At 40.7% G+C, this 23,009-nt stretch overlaps 1 protein-coding gene across 5 annotated transcripts in view; it reads right to left on the bottom strand.

The window, feature by feature from the left end:
* Nucleotides 1–11,114: 11,114 nt before the first annotated feature.
* The window catches only part of NLGN4X (neuroligin 4 X-linked), a 309,004-nt gene continuing 297,109 nt past the window's right edge, over nucleotides 11,115–23,009 (bottom strand). For all 5 annotated transcript variants that reach the window (XM_019485405.2, XM_019485407.2, XM_019485406.2 and 2 more), the window contains one exon: nucleotides 11,115–14,741. In XM_019485405.2, the coding sequence (XP_019340950.1) occupies nucleotides 13,892–14,741 (850 nt within the window). In that variant the 3' untranslated portion in view covers nucleotides 11,115–13,891. The remainder of the gene's footprint in view (nucleotides 14,742–23,009) is intronic.

The raw sequence follows: 23,009 nt of genomic DNA, 5'->3' as shown, positions 1-23,009 counted from the left end.
GGATTTTTATTTCTTTCAGAGAAAACCAGGATCCCTGATAATCACCTTGGCTGTATAAATTATCTAAGCATTGTCTCCTTCAGCTTTGAGAATCTGTTATGAAACTTAAGTTGTGGTTCATGTTCTGCTGATTTCACAAGAACAACCATCTATATAGTCTATAGCTAATCACATCATGGTCAGGATTTTGATGCCTGTCATAATGTAAACAGTAGTATCTTGTGATGCCAATGGTTATTGTTACATCTCCTCCTTTTCTTTCATTCTAGCCATCAAAAGAAACTAAAGCCAGTAATGTACACAAAAAAAGACTTATGCTGAGCTCAGAAACCACTATCAACAAACAGATGAAAAGTTTTTTTTTCTGAATTTTCTTGTACATATGTTAGTGTATCTAACCCTTAATGGTTAAACATGCACTTGCTTTCTGCTTTCAAACCAGTTCCCTCTGAGGTGGTTTATTTAGGTGATGTAGGTGGACTGACAACTTGGAGCCAGTATTTGCTGTTCTTAATTGGCACCTTGCTGAACTGATATAGTTCTATCACCACTATTCTGAATGATCTTAGGAAACAGCCCTCCAGTGTCTTCCTTATGTATCTCTTACAAAACTGACTCCTGGGGGTAGTTATGAGTTATGACACATGACCTTTAGTATGGATTGTTTCATGTACTGGCTATTGGGTAAGATTCATGAGAGAACTCCATTCTTTTTAGATTGGCTGTTTAGTAATATGACTCTTTCACAAATTAGATTTTTCATTTCTGCAATCTGTGCTCCTTCCTTGTTAATGCAATAGCTTGAGTATCTAGTATTTTCTCATTTCCACTTGAGGTATCTTAAGATTTCTACCACTCTACTTCCTCGCTTATAATTTTCAAGCATACTGTTTTTCCACAGCTACTTGAGGACTAATTGCTTTTGGCTATAGGCAGATCCAGGATTTTTTAAATGGATGGGAGGGATCAGAGACAAGCATTCCTTTCAACATTCCTCTCCCCACCCTCACTCGGTCAGGCAAACCATGAAACAGAAGCAGCAGCCAGGTGTTATTTTTGAGTCTCCAAAGAAGGTAAAAATCTGACCAACTCCTGGTACCTCTTCCCTTTTCCTCCACACTCAGCAGCACCTCCTGTCCTTACATTCCCTTCCTTTTCCCCACTTATGCATCTGGGCACAGGAAGACCTGCCTGCTGCCACCACTCTCCTTGCTGCTGCTGCTGCTGCTGCTGCTGCACTTCAACTGGGGCTGCAGGGAATGGCTTTGCATGGGTTGGCCTTGGGTGTGGACGGCTGTGGCTGTGCCCATGGCAGGGTTGCCAACTCTGTTAATTTGTAAGTACAAATTCAAGCTAAAAACACCTGTCTGCAAAAACATTGAGTTGCCTGTAAAAATGTTAACCAGTTGAACATGATTGAAAATCCCGCATTGGAAAGAGGGTGGGTGCAGTGTTGAAGGACAGACAGAGCACAGCAGTGCCACCTGGTGTCCAAGTATGAGAAAAGATCCCTGGAGGCAAAATTGTTTTAGTAATGTCTAGACCCCCTTCCCCTCAGCCATGTGCTGCTGCTTCTGGGTCTCATCAAGAGCTTATAATACTGCTGGGTCACAGGTAGGCTTCTTTGGGGGTCTTTGCCAGGATGGGGGTAGTGGGGTTCCTGAGGGGTGGGGTAGGGGAGTGCAGCATGGTACAAGGTGTGATCAGGAGCATCTGGGTGTGGGGGTGAGTAAGAGACACCTGAGAAGGGGCAGCATGATATGAAACCATTGTTACAGTAAAACAGGGTTACAAATCCAAGATTTTTGTTTTTCAAACTTTTTACTGACAACCAAACTTTTTTTTTTTTTTTGCTTTTAGTACTATGATAGGTGTTAACCCCCTAAATTTGAACCCAATCCTTCTACATGGGGTCTGGTATCAGAGAAGGGCCTGGGAGAAGAGTTACAATTACAGTGTCTAAACTATACAGGGTCTTCATAAAATCCTTGTGCACTTCTAAACTTTAATAAGTTACATTGTAGGTATGATAGAAACAATCTGTAAATGGCATTTAAAGGCAAATTTATTAAAGTTTTAGGACAGCTAGAGTACACAATGCTGGACTTCAACTTAACCACCATCCATCATGATACAGTGCTCAATCTGATGTTCCAGCTCCTTGAAAACGTTTCCCATTTGCTCTTGAGTTACTGCACTAATTGCATTGGTGATCCTAGCCCTAAGTTCCACCAAAGAATGTGGGTTTGACAAGTAAACTACACTTTTAACAGGTCCCCATAAAAAGAAGTCCAATGGTGACAGGTCAGGTGAATGAGGTGGCCAAGCAATTGATTTACCTCTGCCTATCCACTTCTCTGGGAAAACATCATTTAGGAACTGTCGTACATTCAGAGCATAGTGGCAGAGAGATCCATCTTATTTAAGAATAAATTCATTATTACTTATGAAGTCTAGCGTTGTATACTCTAGTTGTCCTAAAACTTTAATAAATGTACTTTTAAATGCCATTAACAGATTGTTTCTATCATACCTACAACCTAAGTTATTAAAGTTTAAAAGTGCACAAGGACTTTATGAATACCCTGTATATCAGTAATATATATCAGTAAAAAAAAAAGCTGCCAGTAAAATGTTTGCAGATTGTCAGTAAAAAAGAATCACAGGTTGGAAACCCTAGGTGGCAGATAGGTTTCCCCTCCCTGAGCTTGCTTTCAACTGGCAGGGAACACCTAGGTGAACTGGGAAGGGAGGGGAACCCATCTATTGCCACTGCCCCCATCTGAGCCTAGCTTTCTGCAGATCCTGGCTGGAGTGGGGTGGCCATGGCTCTGGAGCCACCCCAACTCTTGCCGCAGCTGGGGAGAGCAGCAGTGGTGGGAAGGGGAGGGAGGAAGAGGAGGAGAATTGAAGAGGGAAGGGGAGGGAGTTGCTGCTGAGCCTGGAGGGGAAGAAATGGGTTGCTAAGAGTGGGGTGGAGAGTTTTTTCTTATGTGTTTTAGAGACTATGCTAGGCCATGCTGAGCCTAGGAGTGCTTCTAGAAATAGATCCTTACAAACAATATATGACCATTCAGGAGAGGGAGGAAAATGCTAAAAGTCAGCAAACAGTTATTGTTCCCAGAGTCTATGCTCCAACATCAGCCCCTGAACTACTCTGGCATGCCATAGCCGGCAAAGATTCATTAAGGCACATAAGCCAATTGGTGTCTGCCATTACTCTTCGTTTTCATTCCTAACATATTCCCTGCAGCATTAATGTATGGAGGCATGCATAGGAGCTGGCTATACCATCTCAATGTACGCCCCACAATACTTGAGGATTTTCTAGTAGAAGTTACTAGTAGAACGTTTCTTCCACTTGCTACTTGAGCACCTTGACTTTGGCACCTTGACTTTTTAATCATCTTATTTCAGTAGTTCTTTGCTGTTTCCCAGAGTTATCACCAGGGATCCTGCTTTTCTATGATTGAAAAAAAAAATCCCCAATATTTTTATTTAAACAAGTAACCCAAAATCCAGTTTCTTCTATGATCAAAATGAAACACCAATAAATATAGCGATGTTTCATTTTAATCACAGAAAAACATGGATTTTGGGTTACTATTTTTATCCAAAAATTGGGGATTTTTTTATCAGAGGAAACCAGGATCTCTGCCTGAGTGAAGCAGAACATCCTGAGCTCTGATTTCTTACTTATCTGTACCCAGACAAGCATTATAGATTACCCTCAGCATTTCTAGCTCCATCTATTGTGGTATGATTATACAAGATCTTATTATTATTTAATTATATGTAATTTAATTTGAATTTCCAATAAAATGTTATCCTTTGAAGTACTCTAAAGCTATTTTAAGTCTGGGCCATTTGATATTTCTTTTTTTTAATCTTTTTTTAGAGACAGGTTATACCAGAGTCATGCCTTGTCTTCTACCTTGTCCTTCTGAAATTCCTTTCTTGCATTATTATAAGAACCCTTGAAAGCACTTCTTTGGAGAATTACTTTTGCAATATCAATTTCCTGTAGTCCAAAATTTTCACAAGGGCTTTTATAATTGAGTTTCCAGTGGTAACTGTGTGGTACTATAAATATTCATAAAGTTGTTGTCTATCAATATGCACATTGTCTCTTTTGTAATTTGGTCAAGAAGTCCATGTCACTGTGTGATGAACACCTTTAGTGTCCGAATAGTCTCTAAGTCTGAATGACCTTTAATGTTGCCTCTGATCTAGCTGACCTTTCCCAGCATGTAACAAGGGTGCAATAAAGGCATAGTAAAAAATAGGTATGACATGGGTTGGCCTGAGAAAATTGCTTATTCCCTGGCCCCAGTCAGCTGCCATGTCTCCATTAGCAAAACAGAAGTGAGTGTGTATCTGAATTCAGTGGCTTTGTGTAAGGCAAAAGGTGTCCATTGCCTATCTTTATACGATGGAAATATTGGTTTTGTAGAAGGTGCTTGACAAATACATCTAAATAGATATTTAGCTATATTGAAATAATAAAAAACCCAAGTTATTTTTGTTTGTTTGGGGTTTTTTTTGCTCTGGGGAAATCTAGTATGCAATGTTAAGATAGAGTTATTCATATATCCATTATCCAAATGTATATAGAGCAGAAGTAATGTTAAGGATAAATAATAATAATAATAATAAATAATGCTGCATTTAGAAGGTAGAATAAATTAACTCTAGATTGACACTTCCTTCTGAAAAATAAATTTGGTGTCCAAGTATAGCTGCTAGGCTAAGACAAAGGGCAAACAGCCTTAGAGGATAATGCTTTCTTAAAATGATCAGTTTTTTTGTGTGGGTACATCAGCATCCACTCATCAGTAAATGGTACCTTGTATTTGAATAGCAAAGATGACAAAAGAAGAAAAGTAGATGAAATTGTTCTTCCAAATTTGCATAATCCATCATGGATTTTAAGGCAAATACACTGGAGGAACGAAATGTGGGAACACCTCTTTGGAAGCCAATGCCTTGTATGATGATAATAAGCTAAGGACTGAAGGAATCATGGAATGAATAAAAAAGTTTGAGTGAGGTATAGGAAAAAAGATGACATAAAAGATGAGACCAAGGTTTGTGTTGTTTACAGGATGATTTCTCTACATATCAGAAGAGAAAAAGATCTGTAGGGATGTATATTTTAAATTCAGTGTAACTACAGCTAAAATTACCCAAACTAGATTATTGTTTTCCCAGAGTCTCAGATAAGATACAATGGCCCAGATCCTATTCTGCCGCTGTGATGTCTAAGGAGAAGATGATGATGATGTCTACTTATATCATTCTACTTATATTATTTGCTTACGTGTTTATCTTTGTAATATTTGTTTCACACTTGCCCAGGAAATGAGATATTTGGGGGTTAACCCTGCCTCAGTCTGAGAGAGATAACCCAACATGTCTAGCAAATTCCTTATATACCAGGATCTTGTTTTTGTCCTTCTGGCTCTGATTATTCCATTTCTTTCTCCCACATGAGCCAGCTTCAATGTCAAGGATGAAGGGGGCACTCCTTAAGTGAGAAGCAAGGTATCTTGGGGTTGTATCTTTTATTGGGCCAACTTTGTGCCCAAAAGATTATCTAACATTTTTCCAAACTATAGACGTGGTCAAAGAAAACAGATCACTCCAAAAAAACTTTGCTTCTCACATATTTTTCTGCTCATCACAACAATACTCCAACTTTACTCCTTAAGTGAAAGAATTTCACCTGTCTTGGGTTGTCTGAATTTAACAAGTGTTAACCTCAAAAAAGAGGTGACTAGAAATTTTCCTTCTTGAGATTCTCATTTAAAAGATACAGAACAAGGAGTCTTCTCCCATTACATTTGTCATTCCATATCAGAAATACCAATGAATATAGTTTCTGGAAATATTCTATTGACATTTCTGACAGATAATGATGTAACTACAACATTGAAAATATCATTAGAAAATTATGCTGGCAATATTACATTTATTTTTTTACATTGGGAAATTGGAAACACTATACTTTATTTCAGGTTGTCTTTTGACCCATATATGAACATTTCATTTTTCCAGCCAGAATCACATTTTTTTCATTCTGAGTCAATTCAAAGTTAGTGCTTCTCCTTGAACTGCCATGACACCATGTGGGAGTCACCTTGGGTGCATCATGTACCCAGTTATTTTGTGTGCATTGCCTACCTACCTAGTTTTCCAGAATTCTACCATGGCCAGAATTCTGTTTTGTCCTTGGCACCTAAGCAGTAGTTTTCCAGCTGTATAAATAATATTATTGCCACTTACACACATTATCTAGTCCCCTCTCCCACACCTTTTTGAAGCAGAGGTACTGTGCCTTGTGTATAATAGTCATTGGATAAAATGATGGAGACCAGTGCACAAGTTTCTGTTCTCTCAGGAGAAGTGGTCCAGACTAGGACCCACGACTCCAAAGCAGCATCCAGTTCACTGAGGCAGATACCCTCCAGCTTGTGCTTTTCCACATATCTCCCTTTCTTGTTCAAGAGAGGGACTGGAAAGGGCACTGGGTACTGCCTAGACTGCTGCACAGCGATTAAAGACTGTACTGAGAAGTTATAGACAGGTAGGTTAAAAACTCTTCTGCATAAGTGGACCCTAAAACCCAGGGCTCTTGCTTTCTGGGTGAATGCCCTAATCACTGATTTATTGAAGTAAAAGCATTGGAGGGCCTTCCTTCTCCTGTGTCTGACATCCATTAATCAAAATTGTTTTATTTGGCTATAATTTCATGGATTCTATACACTTATATGTCTTCACTGGGCATATACATGTGGTCAAGTATGTAAATGGCCAGTGTAACCTAGCGTGCATGGCCCCTCTACATATGTATGTTTGAGTGTGCACAGTTCAGAGGTGCACTGTGGACCTATGTGTAAGTGTTGGAGAAGGCATTTACATCGTAAATGGGGGGGAATGCCATACTGGATCTGGTGTTGGCAACGGGGGATGACATGGTGGGGGACCTCCAGATCGGTAGCCATCTGGGGGACAGTGATCACCTAATAATAGAATTCACCATAAGACGTCGAGTGGGTAAGGTAACTAGTAGGGCGAAAGTGCTAGACTTTAGGAAAGCTGATCTCAATGCACTCAGGCGATTAGTCAAGGACGCACTGCAGAGTAGGAGTTTTGAAGGGATGGGAGCCCAAGAAGGGTGGCTGTGCCTTAAGGAAACGATCCTTCAGGCACAAAGGAAGATGATCCCCAAGCGAGGCAAAAGAGGGAAAGGGGCCAGGAGGCTTCCCTGGCTGACCACAGAAATCCAGGGCAGCCTAAGGGCCAAAAGGGGAGCACATAAAAAGTGGAAACAGGGAGAGATCACCAAAGATGAATATACCTCCTCTGCTCGTGCTTGTAGGGATGCAGTTAGACGGGCCAAAGCTACCATGGAGCTGAGGATGGCAACCCAAGTAAAAGACAACAAGAAATTGTTTTTTAGATATTTAGGGAGTAAAAGGAAGACCCAGGGAGGAATAGGACCCCTGCTAAATGGGCAGAAACAATTGGTGATGGACAGGGGGGACAAGGCTGAACTCCTCAACGAGTTCTTTGCCTCAGTGTTCCTAAGAGAGGGGCAAGACAAGTCTCTCACTGGGGTTGTAGAGAGGCAGCAGCAAGGCGCCAGACTACCATGCGTAGACCCTGAGATGGTGCAGAGTCACTTGGAGGAACTGGATGCCTTTAAGTTGGCAGGCCCAGATGAGCTCCATCTGAGGGTACTGAAGGCACTGGCCGACATCATTGCACAGCTACTGGCAGGAATATTTGAACGCTCGTGGCGCATGGGCCAAGTCCCGGAGGACTGGAAAAGGGCCAACGTGGTCCCCATTTTCAAAAAGGGGAGGAAGGAGGACCCGGGCAACTATAGGCCAGTCAGTCTCACCTCCATCCCTGGCAAAGTCTTTGAAAAAATTATCAAGGCTCACATTTGTGAGAGCCCAGCAGGACAAATTATGCTGAGGGGAAACCAGCACGGGTTCATGGCAGGCAGATTGTGCCTGACCAATCTAGTCTCTTTTTATGACAAGGTTATGAAACGCCTGGACACAGGAGGAGGGGTGGATGTCGTATACTTAGACTTCAGGAAGGCCTTCGATACGGTATCCCACCGCATACTGGTGAACAAGTTAAGAGGCTGTGACTTGGATGACTACACAGTCCAGTGGGTGGCGAATTGGCTGGAGGGTCGCACCCAGAGAGTCGTGGTAGATGGGTCAGTTTCGACCTGGAAGGGTGTGGGCAGTGGGGTCCCACAGGGCTCGGTCCTTGGACCGATACTCTTTAATGTCTTCATCAGCGACTTGGACGAGGGAGTGAAATGTACTCTGTCCAAGTTTGCAGATGACACAAAGCTATGTGGAGATGTGGACATGCCGGAGGGCAGGGAACAGCTGCAAGCAGACCTGGACAGGTTGGACAAGTGGGCAGAAAACAACAGGATGCAGTTCAACACGGAGAAATGCAAAGTGCTACACCTAGGGAGGAAAAATGTCTGGCACACCTACAGCCTAGAAAAGGACCTGCTGGGTGGCACAGAGGTGGAAAGGGATCTTGGAGTCCTAGTGGACTCCAAGATGAACATGAGTCGGCAGTGTGACGAAGCCATCAAAAAAGCCAATGGCACTTTATCGTGCATCAGGAGATGCATGACGAACAGGTCCAAGGAGGTGATACTTCCCCTCTATCGGGCGCTGGTCAGACCGCAGTTGGAGTACTGCGTGCAATTCTGGGCACTACACTTCAAGAAGGATGCGGATAACCTGGAGAGGGTCCAGAGAAGGGCCACTCATATGGTTAAGGGCCTGCAGACCAAGCCCTACGAGGAGAGACTAGAGATACTGGACCTTTTCAGCCTCCGCAAGAGAAGGTTGAGAGGCGACCTTGTGGCTGCCTATAAGTTCATCAGGGGGGCACAGAAGGGAATTGGTGAGTATTTATTCACCAAGGCGCCCCCGGGGGTTACAAGAAACAATGGCCACAAGCTAGCAGACAGCAGATTTAGATTGGACATTAGGAAGAACTTCTTCAGAGTTAGAGTGGCCAAGGTCTGGAACGGGCTCCCAAGGGAGGTGGTGCTCTCCCCTACCCTGGGGGTCTTCAAGAGGAGGTTAGATGAGTATCTAGCTGGGGTCATCTAGACCCAGCACTCTTTCCTGCTTATGCAGGGGGTCGGACTCGATGATCTATTGAGGTCCCTTCCGACCCTAACATCTATGAATCGTAGGAAAACTGCCATGTAAGTACATGAAGGGAAATATAATCCCACCAATATCTCTGTTTTAATTCCTCTACATCAAGAGAAGCCCCATGACCATCATGCATCATGAGAGATGCAGTTTTGCTGGATATTCCAGCTGCTAAACAAGAATGAGAAAAAAAGCTTTTAAAATGCCTTCAAAGGCTCCCTAGGCACTTCAGCAGCCCAAGGGGAATGCCGTTCACTGTCAAAGTGACTCAGAACAAAATGTTTTGATTCAACCCAACAAACCAAAATAAAATGTTAGATGTTTTGTAGTAGCTGAAATAAAATTTTAAGACATTTCCAAACTAAAATTGCTTGGAAATTTTCATTGTAGACAAAATTATGATATTTGATTTATCACCCCGATGAAAATGCTATTTTAAAATATCACAATTAAATTTTGATGGAAAACAATTTTTTTTCAACTTTATCTGCTAATGACATAATCTGAAGAAATTTTAAGTGGTTTATGGTGTCAAAACAACAGATCTGAGGAAGGAAAAGGAGTAATTCATTTGTTGTATATGAAATATTAAAAAAATGCAATTATATCTTAGAAAAGCATAACTAAGAATCTGATATTTTATGTTTTGTGCTTTCAAAAAGAGACCCACATAATACGTAGTTACTAGTATGAGTAACCTTTAGAAGCTATACTTTTAGTAGGCAACTGAGTAGCCAGAAATTTTGAATGAACAATTCACACTGAATAATGTCTGTAGCAATTTTTAGCTCTTTTTATGGTTGTGAATTGTCCTCAGACAGGTTATGAATTTTCTGAATTTATTTATCACTCAAACATATTTTTGAAATAATCCTGTGTATCTTATTTGCACACTATACAAATTCAATGTTCAAAATTCAAGCTGTTTCATTAGATTGGTAGTCATGTAGTATTCTTCTCTTCAAATACAGCTCTTAGTACTGGAGCTCCAGTGTAAATATTGAAAGGTAATCATTCAAAATCTGTTTTTTAAATACTCTTCACTATATGGTCAAAATTCTCCAAACATTTCTATTAATACACTTGTTAAAAAAATAGTTACAGAAAGCAAACAATATCCACCCCTAATCAACAGAATATATATTCATCAGTTAGATAATAGGAAACTTTGGTGACAAATGGATTTTAACATAGCAAAAGGGGAAACTATAATTGGTTATCTCCCATTGACAAAAATAATAATACTCCTATGCTTGACTATACATCTAGTGCTTGTTGGGTGTGATGGTGTTTCATATGCATTTATATAAATCATCTAATTTATATACAAGTATAAATATATTATATAAAATATGTATATTATTTATATACATATGTTTTACTATCCTTTAAAAACCTAAATATTCTAAAAATCTAAATCTAAAAAATAATGAATGGTTACTTATAGAGGCAGTAATGTATAAAAACTGTTTGCTCTACTTTAAAATCTTGTTTGATGAAATACATTTTTACTTGTTAATCTGCAAGCTGACATGGGAGGTACGGTAGCTATGCTTCCCCTTAGAATATCAGGGAAGAATGTAAGGTTATTAACAGAACAACAACATAAATAATTCAATGCAAGCCCTAGAGCTTATAGGTAAGTGAGAATAAGGAACTTCATCTACACTATCTTCACTGTCTTAACTTCAGTGTGGTGTTCTCTCACCTAAGCAATAGTTTTATAGAGCTCTGACTGCTATGATAACTCAATATCATGAAAATTCAACCTCTGCTGCTTATAATATTTTTATACTGCATGTCAAGGCATCATGTATATGGAGGGCTAAAAAGAGATTTAAAAAAAACACTTCTTAAAGATTTTCAACAAAAAAAGTATGAGCGCGCAATTCTTTGCACAAAGCATTAGAAAATACTGTGATATTTTATTATTAAAAATGCTGCTGAAAAGTTTATACATATGTGTCCAGCCATATATATCTTCTATCATTACTTAAGGCAAAAAACAAACAAAAAAAATAGCAAAACAATAACAAAAGAAACCATTAAACCCTGCGTGCCTCTTAAGGTCAAGAATATACTGGGAAAGTTCTTTTTTCTTTCTTGTACAGTTTGCAAAGTATAATTTGTTATCATTATTATAGAATTCTATGAAGATCCTATAAATCTTTCCATTTATAAATCATACATCAGTTCAGATGTATTAAATGATTAAGTTGACTTGATCGTAATTATTTTTAAAAGTCAAAATCATTCACTTACAGGAACTTTTTTACCCAAATGTCACAAGCCTGACACAGTACTGTACATATTGCTAGCAGAAAACAATTGGAAGTACTAAACAAATACTGTAATTCACATTACAAACATACCCAACTGGTTATGATGCAAAGCATCACTGCCTTTTAAATTATTTTTCTTTCTTTCTTTTTTTTTTTTTTTTTTTTTGTATTTTTATTTTTAGAGTCATGAACGGCTGCATCTCAGCTGAGGCAATATATAGGTGGCAGAAATGGCCTGGTATAGAGTCAGCTTTAATAAACATTACGGGATGTATCAGTGAAGAAGGCAGTTTTCTGTTTGCTACTAGATATACTTCAGAATGTTGCTTCGCTACTGTCCAACCTGAGAGACCAGGTCATATGTATAGCATACCTATCTTCTTACATGTAAAGAATGATACTGGTTTCATGGTGGACTTTTACCATATTATTAAATCCCTTTTTCATCTCTTTCAAAACCTGCTCCCAGCCAGCCACAGCAAGGAGCTGTACAGAACTCGTATGTCACCTTTCACAGGCTGGCACTTCCAAAGTGTTTAATTTTTTAAAAAAGGGAGGGAAAAAAAGGTGCAAGGCATCTTGTGTTTTGTTCTGCATGGGACAGATAATATGATACTGCTGCGCCCAGCTTCGAAGGGATATAGTAATAAAAAATAGATCTGGGACAGTCATGTTCAAGTGCAGAGCAACTCTGTTCAAATATCTTTGGTTCCAATCTCTGGATTAAATAGTTACTTTCTAAAGCAAAATATAAAGTAACTCTCATTTGTTAATAACTCACTTCTATCATTTAATACTTGAATATGTTGTTGAAAAGAAATTATAAAACTCCTTGTGGGACAGCCCTGTTTGCCCTCCCAGTTAAGAAGCGCAGAATAAACAATAAAATTTTTATATTTTTTCTGACAATGATGCTGTCCTGAATTTTCACATAAATGCACACAAACCCCATCAGTTCTCTCTCTAGCTCCCAACAGTCTCTACTGGATATGGGACAGCTACACAACTGTCAAAAATACTGTTTTCTGACAGATGAACTCTTGATCACAAAAGCAGGATACTGAGGGGAAAAAGTGCTTTGTATAATGATAAATCATGACCGTTTTTTAAAACCAAACCAAACCAAACCATTTTCCCCACCTTCAAACTGTATTTCCCTTTGTTTAGCAAAGCTGAGTGGGTGCTTCTTCAGCTCAAGCTCTTCTGCAGCTGCTGGTGAATATAGAGCTAGTATTCCTCAGAAAAGACTGACCAAAAGGCAGGCTTTCTTTGCTTTTGTCAGGGTAGCAGATTGGGAAGCAACTCTGCCTAATATATTAAAATAACCAAGAACTACAAAACTGGACTCTTTATATATATTTTTGATGTTTCTTGGTTCAATTCAACAAGCTTAAAACAATAATTATTTTTCCATTTTCAGATCCATCTCTGTGTTGCAATTTAATGTACGCTAACAAAAAAGGAAGGAAAAGAAAAGGTTTCTGGGAAAAAAAAAACAACCAACCATCTCCTAAGAATGCTTTAACATGCATTTGTGTAACCTGTAAGAGAAAATATGCAGGTTACACAGACAACTCTATCCTCTGCATGACACCATGTCCTTCTATAAATGAAACATGTTAGAAAAACCTCATGTCTTTGCTTACCACTAGTAATTAAGAAGAAATTCCTCCTTTTGGCCTGGAGGGAACAGAGGTGATATGACTAATGTATATACACATAGGTCACAACTGAATGCACAATCTTTCTAAAAGCTCTTTTGAAACTGAAAACATCAATAAAAGCTTATTTTTAAACTCACAGCTATGTACATTTTTTACAAAGTTTCTTTAAATATAGTTCAGGCTGGCAAGTCATCTCTGCACAGAACTATACGTGTTTTACTGCATAGTCAGTCCTCTTGTTTTTAATAATAAAATCCTATTTCTCCCTTCTGGATTGCAAGTTCATATGCTGGGTAAAAGCCCATGATGATGTCTTTATTTTAACAAGGGCCATTCATGGTATGGCACATAAAGAACTTTTTTTTAAATTTTTATTATTAAAAAAACTGTACAGTCACTGGCTCCATGTTCCAGAAGATTCTGTTTCTGATGGTTGCACTCAAAACCTCATTTTAACTGATTTCTTCTGGCCTCAACTTTCAATCAAAGCGGTTGAGATCTTAAAGCAGTATCATAACAGCAATGTACACATTTCACATTTCACAGGGTTTGAAGCTGATCTTTAATATCAGAGTTCCTATGGGAAGGATCAGTAAGAAAATAATGACTGTCCTTCTCTTTTACTGTTGTTTTATTATTATTATTCTGACAAGTTGTTCTATGAAGAATATTTTTTTCCCTCTTCTTTTTCTCTTTTCTTCCAATTGGCTTGTGGGGTGAAAGAGGAATGGCAGAGCTATACCCTAGTAGTAGAATGTCCATGGGGCAAATTAGTACTGTTTTGTCCTCCACTGAAAGTGTTGAAAGTATGCAAAGGCTGCATTCCTGTTAATGTATTAGGAATCATGGTTATGGTGTTGGGTGTCATGAGTGGAATGTCATCTGGTGACCTCCTCAAAGTAAGGGTGTAGTCAGGTGGACAGGTGAGTCTCAGTGTGTCGTGTGCCTGCAGCGATTCACACTCATGGTCATGCTCCAGCTGTTTCATCTGCAATGACATAATCTCTTCATTTTGTATGTGCGCTATATCATTAGTTGTGTTCCTTTGAGGGCTGGGGCGCCTGTGTGTTTCATGACGCCTCTTGTCTTTCTTGTAATACAGTGCAGCAAAAGCTAAAATGTTGAGGAATAGCAAGGATGCTCCCACAGCAATAGTGACACTCAGCTCCGTGGAATAATCTCGCTTGTTTTCTATGAGAACAGTTGTATCCTCTGGGGCAGTTTTTTGAGTGTCTTTTGAATGTTTAGGATTGTTGGCTGGTGTCATTGCTGGACGTTTGGTGGCTGGCCACAGCTTTCCAGGAGACCGCCTGGTTACATAAGGAAATGAGGTCATATCAGGAGGGGGAACTTTTGTTGTTGTGGAAACATACTGAAATATTTCATTGAGGTTGTGCAGGTGTGGTACAAGTTCCAACCAGAAGGCAACTTTTGTTGCTCGGTAGTGATCCCGGACTCTGGGTTTCAGGCCAATATGTAGGTACAGTTGATCTTTAGGGTTATACTTGGACCAGGCCACTTCTTCAAAACGGTTGGGTTTTGTATGAATAAACTTTGTGTCTTGTGGAACAGGCTGGTTTGGATCTCTACAAAGAAAAAACAGAATAAAATAATAGCACACAATACAAGTAAATGCATTATGCTTTACCCTATAATTAACAGAAACTGAAATCAGTTACCTAATGAAGCCCTTTTTTAATAGGTGCCTTTCAAAAACTTACAGACAACTTCTATCCAAATAAATCTGACACAGTAGTATTTCCTCCTATAAAAGTAGGAAAAAAATTATTCAATCCTACTCCTAGGATGCATCTGCACATACGTGTTAGTGTGCAGTAGCTTATTTTACTGTGCGTTAGAATGTCATGGTAAAAATGTGATAATATGCTAATGCTCAGTCAAATTAGGCTACTGCTCATTAAGCATCACTAAAAAAGTGTGCACTTTTGCTACTGTGCTTTAAGGCAGCCTAATGCACATTTAGTTAGTACCTCCCATTAGAGGTACTAAATCTAGTGTGCAGTAGCAAAAGCACATTAATTAATGTATAGATGCTCCCCTAGGAACGTAAATTGGAGTTGTGTAGTTGCCTTCAAAGATTGGACTCAAAAGGTAAAATTCAGAGTGGCTGCCATGGTGAGTGTTTTGCATATTTAGTGCATCTCAGGATTTGACTTCAATAGGTTCCACAGTGTGGTATATAGAAGACTGTCTTACAGTGTTAGCCAGACCTTTATTCAGAACCTGAGGTGTTGTAAGTGTTAACTTTTTGATTAAATTTACATGATGATTAACACCATCTCAGGATCTGTATATGTATTTTAGGTTCATTTTCTGTAATATTCTGTAATAGAAGGGCTAAATAGGGAGCAATTTGTGACTTTTTTGTGCTCTGATTTATGTAAGTATTATCCCTCCTTATTTAAACCACGCTTAAGGAAAGAGCTTCTAAAACATGGGTATGTGGCAAATCTTGCAATCACTTGCAGTAAGAAATTACTTCCCAAAAGAAGAGTGCTTAAATACTACTCAACTAGTACAAAAGGCCTTTGGCCTGTCCAAGTTTTTTTTTCCTGCCCTAATCAGAATCCTTCCCAGTACTCCTGTAAAATAGTTTTGAATGTTTTCCCCTATCCTAATAAAATTGGAAACAGACCAGCTACTTTATAGGAGTTTGGCCTGGATCTTTAAACACATAGCATCAAATTAAGTAGTCCCTATGTTTTATTTTTTTATTTCTTAGTCTTATATTTCCAATGTTTAACTTTAAAAAACAAATAATGCAAATAACTACAACTGCTCATATTAGTCAGTTTAAAAATATATTGATCAGTCAATGTAAACTTGTTCATGCTTAACCTCATCTCCTTTAAAACAGCAGTGGGAAACTAAAATTAAAGGAAAAATAAGTTGAATCTATGCATACTCCTTGTAAATATTCCTTCCTTTGAAATATATCTAACAATAACATCTAGTTTGCTATTTCATCTCTTAGAAGCATGACGAATAGGTCCAAGGAGGTGATACTTCCCCTCTATAGGGCGCTGGTCAGACCGCAGTTGGAGTACTGCGTGCAATTCTGGGCGCCACACTTCAAGAAGGATGCGGATAACCTGGAGAGGGTCCAGAGAAGGGCCACTCGTATGGTCAAGGGCCTGCAGACCAAGCCCTACGAGGAGAGACTAGAGAACCTGGACCTTTTCAGCCTCCGCAAGAGAAGGTTGAGAGGCGACCTTGTGGCTGCCTATAAGTTCATCACGGGGGCACAGAAGGGAATTGGTGAGTATTTATTCACCAAGGCGCCCCCGGGGGTTACAAGAAACAATGGCCACAAGCTAGCAGACAGCAGATTTAGATTTGACATTAGGAAGAACTTCTTCACAGTTCGAGTGGCCAAGGTCTGGAACGGGCTCCCAAGGGAGGTGGTGCTCTCCCCTACCCTGGGGATCTTCAAGAGGAGGTTAGTCGAGTATCTAGCTGGGGTCATCTAGACCCAGCACTCTTTCCTGCTTATGCAGGGGGTCGGACTCGACAATCTATTGAGGTCCCTTCCGACCCTAACATCTATGAATCTATAAGTTTCCGAACTTTTCCTCCAGCAAGACATATCTACTTTGTAGTATATCATACTGAAGTATATAATGTATATTTTCTGCATTAAACTGATATTTCTCCTCTACATTTCCACAAGGATTAGTTTATTTCTTCTTAAAATGATTCTGATCTCTTCCTTTTCTGCTAATAATGTATTTATCAATGTTTTGGGAATTTTCTGGTCCAATATTACAGTTTGAAAAGGTTTTTAAAATTATTTTTTCCTATTTAATTGGACACAAGCTTGGTGAACTATTCTTACGGTTCCTTTGTTCTCAATAAAGAGCCATTTTTTAGTTGTAAAGATAGATTAGTGAATTAATTTTAATAAACTGTAGATACTTACCTTTACCTGTGGGAATATTCCTTTGAATTTAATCAAGTTAAATTATATATATATTTTTTTTTTTCTCTCTGAGAGTATAATTCTATTTTCTTTTAGATATTATTCTATACCACACAGTTGCTATTTTGTGAAGTCTTTATCTGGGGATTCCAGAAGCAGTGCTTTTATTTTATTTATCTAGATAGTATCTATATTCTAAATTCTGCATATGGCTTTAAGAAAAAAAAACTTTTAATTGTTTTACCCTGACTGAAGCTGAAGTTCTATCCCTTTCCAAGCAAAACTGCATCATATTTCAATATGCTGTCAATTTGAGAGATTCCAGTGTGTATTTGAAAATGAAATAAAAGTAATTCTTTTGTTCTCAAAGAATACAGAGGAGAATTTGGAAAATCCAGACAAGGCATTGGCTTAATAAAATGTATCTACTACAGTACTTTTGGACATGAGACAAAAATTGTAAAACCAAGATAAACTCGTACAGATTATGAGAGCACAAGTCATTTTTCCTTGTCAGGAACTCAAAAGCCTGGAACAGCTGTAGAAGGAAATCCATCGCATATTTTCTACCCACTGCTTAAGAACGTACTGTTCCAATTTATAGCTCTAAAAACCTTGCCCTGTGTTCAGCAGTGTAGTTGCAAAAGGTTCATGAAATTAAGTCAACACATGTAAGTTAGTTGTGCTTGAGGAATGAAATCCACAATGAAATTCTATGGTAAAAATTAAGCACCAAACTCCTAGCGGTGATAAGAGCCCACAATTCCTATTGAAGTCTTGAGAATGAAGAATCAAGGCTGCGGTTGGCCTCAATCCCTAGTCCTTACTCTTGTTGATATAAAAGTGCTTTTCATATGCTCCACATAGCTACTTATCAGAAACCAGCTTTGTGAAGCTGTCCCATGTACCTGAAGGTAAGGATACTTTATGGTGTTCCATCACCTCCCATTCACATTCCTATTCACTGAATGTAGGGAGATATCCAAATCCCTAAAAAGTCCTTGGAAAGTTTACAGAAGTTTACCCCAGAAAAATGCTGCCATGCCATAGTTACCTTCTTAGGTAATTAGCGCTAAGAGGTGAACTCTTGATCTGTCAAGCAGTTACATAGTTCTCTTTCCTTGGGATAAAATATCATTATTTAACAAGGTTTTGTAGCATTGAGAGAACGTTTTGTGTTATACTAACACTAATACAGTTTCTGAGAACTTGGGCTGGAGGAAAATTCAGTTGGGCAATTTTTTTTTTTAAGCATTACTATACAGCAGGGTGAGGAGTCCAATAGGATTGGCATATTCTTTAATTTAAGCATTGTTCCATCAAACATTTGAGCATTTGTCCCTGGAGGGCAGTACAAAAGGACCTAATTAAACATATAAGTGCCTAAAGAACAGTTCAGGCTTGGGTGTTTAGATACTCTATACAGACAATTGGGAGCAATTCGGTGTTTTCAAAAGAACAATTAAATGAAACTAGAGGAAATCCTTCTGACTTTCACTTATCCATTTTGTGACTCCTATTCCTCCTCACAACACCAAGTGCCACTTTTGCGATAGTTGTGTAGTGACTTCCTAAAGACAGGTGATTCTGACTGCCAAGTCTTGACAAAAGAGGAGATGGTATCCCCTTTTGACCAATTGTCACGGCGGGGTCCTCGCGGAGAGCCGTGATCTCCTTGAGGTCCCTCGCTCCGTGTACAGGCCAGCCCAAGGCACCCTCTAATTCTCGCCCGCCACGTCTTTGATGGTAAATATAATGATGGGAGGCTGCCTTGTGTTTTCCCTGGGCACGGCTACTCGGGACCTCTGTCCCCGCGGTTCTTCCGGACCCCCTGGGGGTCTCCCGATATGGTGGGTGTTCCCCAGACACCCTAGCCTTGTGGGCTATGCGTGGCTCCTACCAACCCCTAATACCACGCCCCAAGCCTCGCAGATGTAATAGACGTTGTCCGGTCTGTGCGCCCGCTTCTTGGGCCTCCTCTTTACTGTGGCCCACTCTGGGCTCCCTCTCTCGTGCCCAGACTCTTGCTGGGACTCTTGTCTGGCCCACTGTGGGCCTCCCCTGCCGGTATGGTTCCGCTCAGGGACTCTCTAGCAGGCCTCCGGTCCTATGAGCCAACCGCACGGGCACCCTCTCTGACCCTGGCTCACTGCGCTGCTACTCCCTGTCTTCTCGGGGCAACCGCAGCACCCTGCCTCAGTCTGAGGGGTGTTACCGCACTAGCCTGCGGCCAGGCTCGCTATGCCCGTCTCGGGCTCCTCGATATGGCCCCTCTAGGGTTCCTCATTAATGGCGCTCCCCCCTCTTTGGGGCTCGCCGTGCCCACACTGGGCTACTCAATAACGTACAATGGCGCTCCCCCTCTGTGGGGTTCGCCGTGCCCACACTGGGCTACTCAATAATATTGCCCCTTTCCTGGGGCCGGGGTCTATGTTCCCCCCCACAGGCAATCCAGGGTCTAGGTCCCCGTCCGCAACCTACAGGTTGCGCCCGCGACCCACTGGCCGCGCTCCTCGCCGCCAGCTGCTCACGCCCTGGAGTGCGAGCTGCGCCTTCCCTGGCGCTATGCAGATAATGCGCCCTCTTGGCATTAGGGCACCCCACACTCTCTGGGGTCCCTATAGTTGAGGCCTCCTCCAACCCCTACAGCCTCACCCAAGCCTCCAGGTATAATAACACAAACACAAAGCAAAACCACAAGCCCCTAGGGTGTAACATAACCACAAGCCGCATGGCTAAACTCTAGTACCCATCCTCTCAGGGCTATCATGAGCTGTACTTGCAAGTCATGCTCCTTTCCACCTCCTGCCTCCCAGGCTGCTGGCAGAGAACTGCCAGCCTGGCCTCAGCCCTGAGCTTTATAAGGGCCAGGCCCTGCCCCCTACAGGCAGCTGGCTCCGCTTGGTTGCTCCGGCAACCCACAGCTGCGCTCATTACCTGAGCAAGCCTCAGCTGGGCTCGTTATGTCAGGCCAGGGCGCGCTCACTTGCTCCCTGGCAGTTTCTCCTCTATAGGAGGAGGGGCACCAAGGTGCCCTGCGACACCAATATTTAGTGATCAAAGTATTTGTCTAAGAAGTGGAAGATCTGGTTCTAAGGCCCTCAGTGTTCTGATGGAATTTAAATCCATATCTCTCATGCTCTAGGGGGAATGCCTTAACCTCCAAGATAAATAATAGCACTCCTCACATCCCATGTTAAAACTCATTCAGTGGAAAGTCAAAGGTACTAGAACTGTTGGGCAAGGAGAAAAAGCAAATGGGAACCCTCCTTTGCAGCCTGGGTGCTATTATGTTTTTAACTAATGTCTGTTTAATACCAAATACGTAAGTAGTAATGGGTGCAAAAAGCAGCCTCTGGGGATGGATCCAGACAAGTGTGGATGTGCAGTTTGTGGTGTACTGTGCAAGCAGGCATTCCCCATGTTGCTACTCTGTAGTCTAGGGGGTATTTTCTTGACCTGGGGCGGTGGGGGGGCGGTTAAAATCCCACAAAAAACCCACACCAAAAAAAGTGGGGTGGTGCATGGGGCAGCAGCAAGCACTGCCCAGAACCGGAGCCTGGGTAGCTGGAGCCACGCTCTGGCTGCTGGCCAGGCTTTCTGCTGCAGGAGCACCATGGCTACAGATCCCAGAGGCCCCACAAGACTCCAGGCAAAGTTGCTGAGGCGAACATAGTGGCTGGCCCCAGCCTTCCCTATCCCACTCGGGTAGCTTGCCATGCCAAGGTTTGCCACTGCTATTTATTCCTGGGAAAATAAACATTCCCGCCTGTCTGGATATACCCTGGGAATCTTTCATCCCAGAGATTTAGCATAACCACTGTACTACAGAGAGCCTTTTAAGACTACTGGCCATGGGCCATTTTGCTCCTTGGAACTTAGGGGTCTGAATTGAATTAAGTGGTTTTTAGGTGCCTAACAAAGAAGTTGAATCTGGACCCATAGCTCATACTTCTTTACATGGTCAGCTTTTCCCCTGCAGCCAGCCATTTCCTGGTCTCTAGCTTTCAGTTGTCATTTCCTGTTTCATGTTTTTGGAATGTTATCTCTCAGCTCATCTTTTAGGCCCTAGAACTTACATGAACATGCAATTTTGGAACAAGGAAAACTTTCAGAAAAAGGTGCATTTAATATAATAACATAACTTATAATGATTTGCTGCATGTCTATACTTCCTTCAATCGATGCTCTTAAGTCACGTCTACACATGAGCCCCACTGTGCAGTCAGTACCATGGAGTCATTTAGGACTGCATGATTGCTAAAGTAAGTACTAAATAACTGCACAGTTCCCATTGGTATTGCACAGTCCCAGTGGTGCACAGGTTATTTCCAACCTTGCCATACAGTAGCAATGAGCTACTGCGCAGTAGCAGTGGTGTCATGGTTAGTGCTCGCCAATGCTATGTTGCCATAGCTCATTGCTATGGTGACAGTGTCTCAAGCAGATGCACTTACAGAGACATATATTACTTTCCATTAGCTTTAATAACATCATCTTCTTTCATATGATTGCAGGAAGACAATTATTAGTCATGAGTGCATATTCTCTGCTTACGCAGTTTAAAAATAATTTACTTTAAATTGCATCTGCACCAGAAATGCCCCACAGTAATATGTTTCTCACCCAGGTACCCTCAATATGTGTGAATGATACTGTACTTTTTCTAAAAGGTGCTGACTTATAAACTGTATATCTGTGCAGAAAGTGAAATCTGAGGGTTTTTAGCCGCTATTTCTCCACCAACTTTCTATATGTGAAAGTGACCTCTCCCAGTCAGATGTTGCATTTATCCCTGGACAAGTTGTGTTTGTGTTTATTCTGGAACTATCCTGGGATCAGTATGTACAGATATAGCCCTTCTACAGGGCTATGAGTAAGGGTTCAATGAGTGGTTGAATGCACATCTGGGAGGGATTTTTGCCACTGATCCAATCATGCAGCCCTGGAAAAACCACTCAAATGCACTTTAGGACATCTTGAGATAAACTGTTAGTACTTCTTATTCCATGAACCTTTTTAGGATGTATTCTGGGGTAACAAAGATGTCCCAGGATAAAATGGTTTATTCCATAACAAATATGGCATCTTTTTGTAGCCTCAGGGATGAAACAGGACAGCTCTACACTCTGGATTATGGTAGTGATCAGAACAGTGGCAGTTCCTAACTGCTGTTGGTGGCTCCTAGGTAGCCAGCCAGCAGCATAAATGACTGTTATTTTTGCATCACCTCCCTGACTCCCAAAATCAGCACCTAGAGCTGCTACCTCAGTTATCCCCTCCCCCCCTTAGTCACACTAATATATCTTTCCCTTATGTACTGTTTATATACTACAGTTCACTGATGCTTAGCCCACAGATTTTGATGTACACATGTCCCCTTAAAGTATTGATTATAGGTCGTTTCTAAAGTGTCCTGGAATGAATATATTGCAATACATATATTGCAATGAAATAGAGGTTGATTCAAAACCAAAATACAAGATATACACAAGATGAATCTCTGTCTGATGTAGAAGTTAAATGAGGTTCTATACCGAAAGACACTTTACAATGTCTCTATTGTTGCAATACCATCAGTGGAATGAACATTTAATAATATAAATCCTAAAATATTTCACTGAGGTCTATATAATGCTGCTGAAATGCTACTCATCTAGCTGCTTTCAGGGATGCATTAAATGGTACTTATCATACTAAACTTGTAAAAAAATACACTTTTGGGTTCTGCATATCTTTCATTATTTTTGTTTGTCTCTCTGACTGCTGGATAATAAAATGGTATTTCTGGCATTAATATTAAGTGGCACTGCTGTAGCTGCACATGCTCTGGAAATATTAGATTATTTGTTGCTAGAGCAGCAAAAAATGGTCTCCTTCCTTTCAACAACCATCTTTTCTGCATGTGGGTGTG

Source organism: Alligator mississippiensis, chromosome 1 (genome assembly GCF_030867095.1).
Source record: "Alligator mississippiensis isolate rAllMis1 chromosome 1, rAllMis1, whole genome shotgun sequence".
Classification (NCBI taxonomy): domain Eukaryota; kingdom Metazoa; phylum Chordata; order Crocodylia; family Alligatoridae; genus Alligator; species Alligator mississippiensis.
The sequence above is the reverse complement of the archived record's forward strand: the minus strand, read 5'-3'. Positions and strand labels throughout refer to the sequence as shown.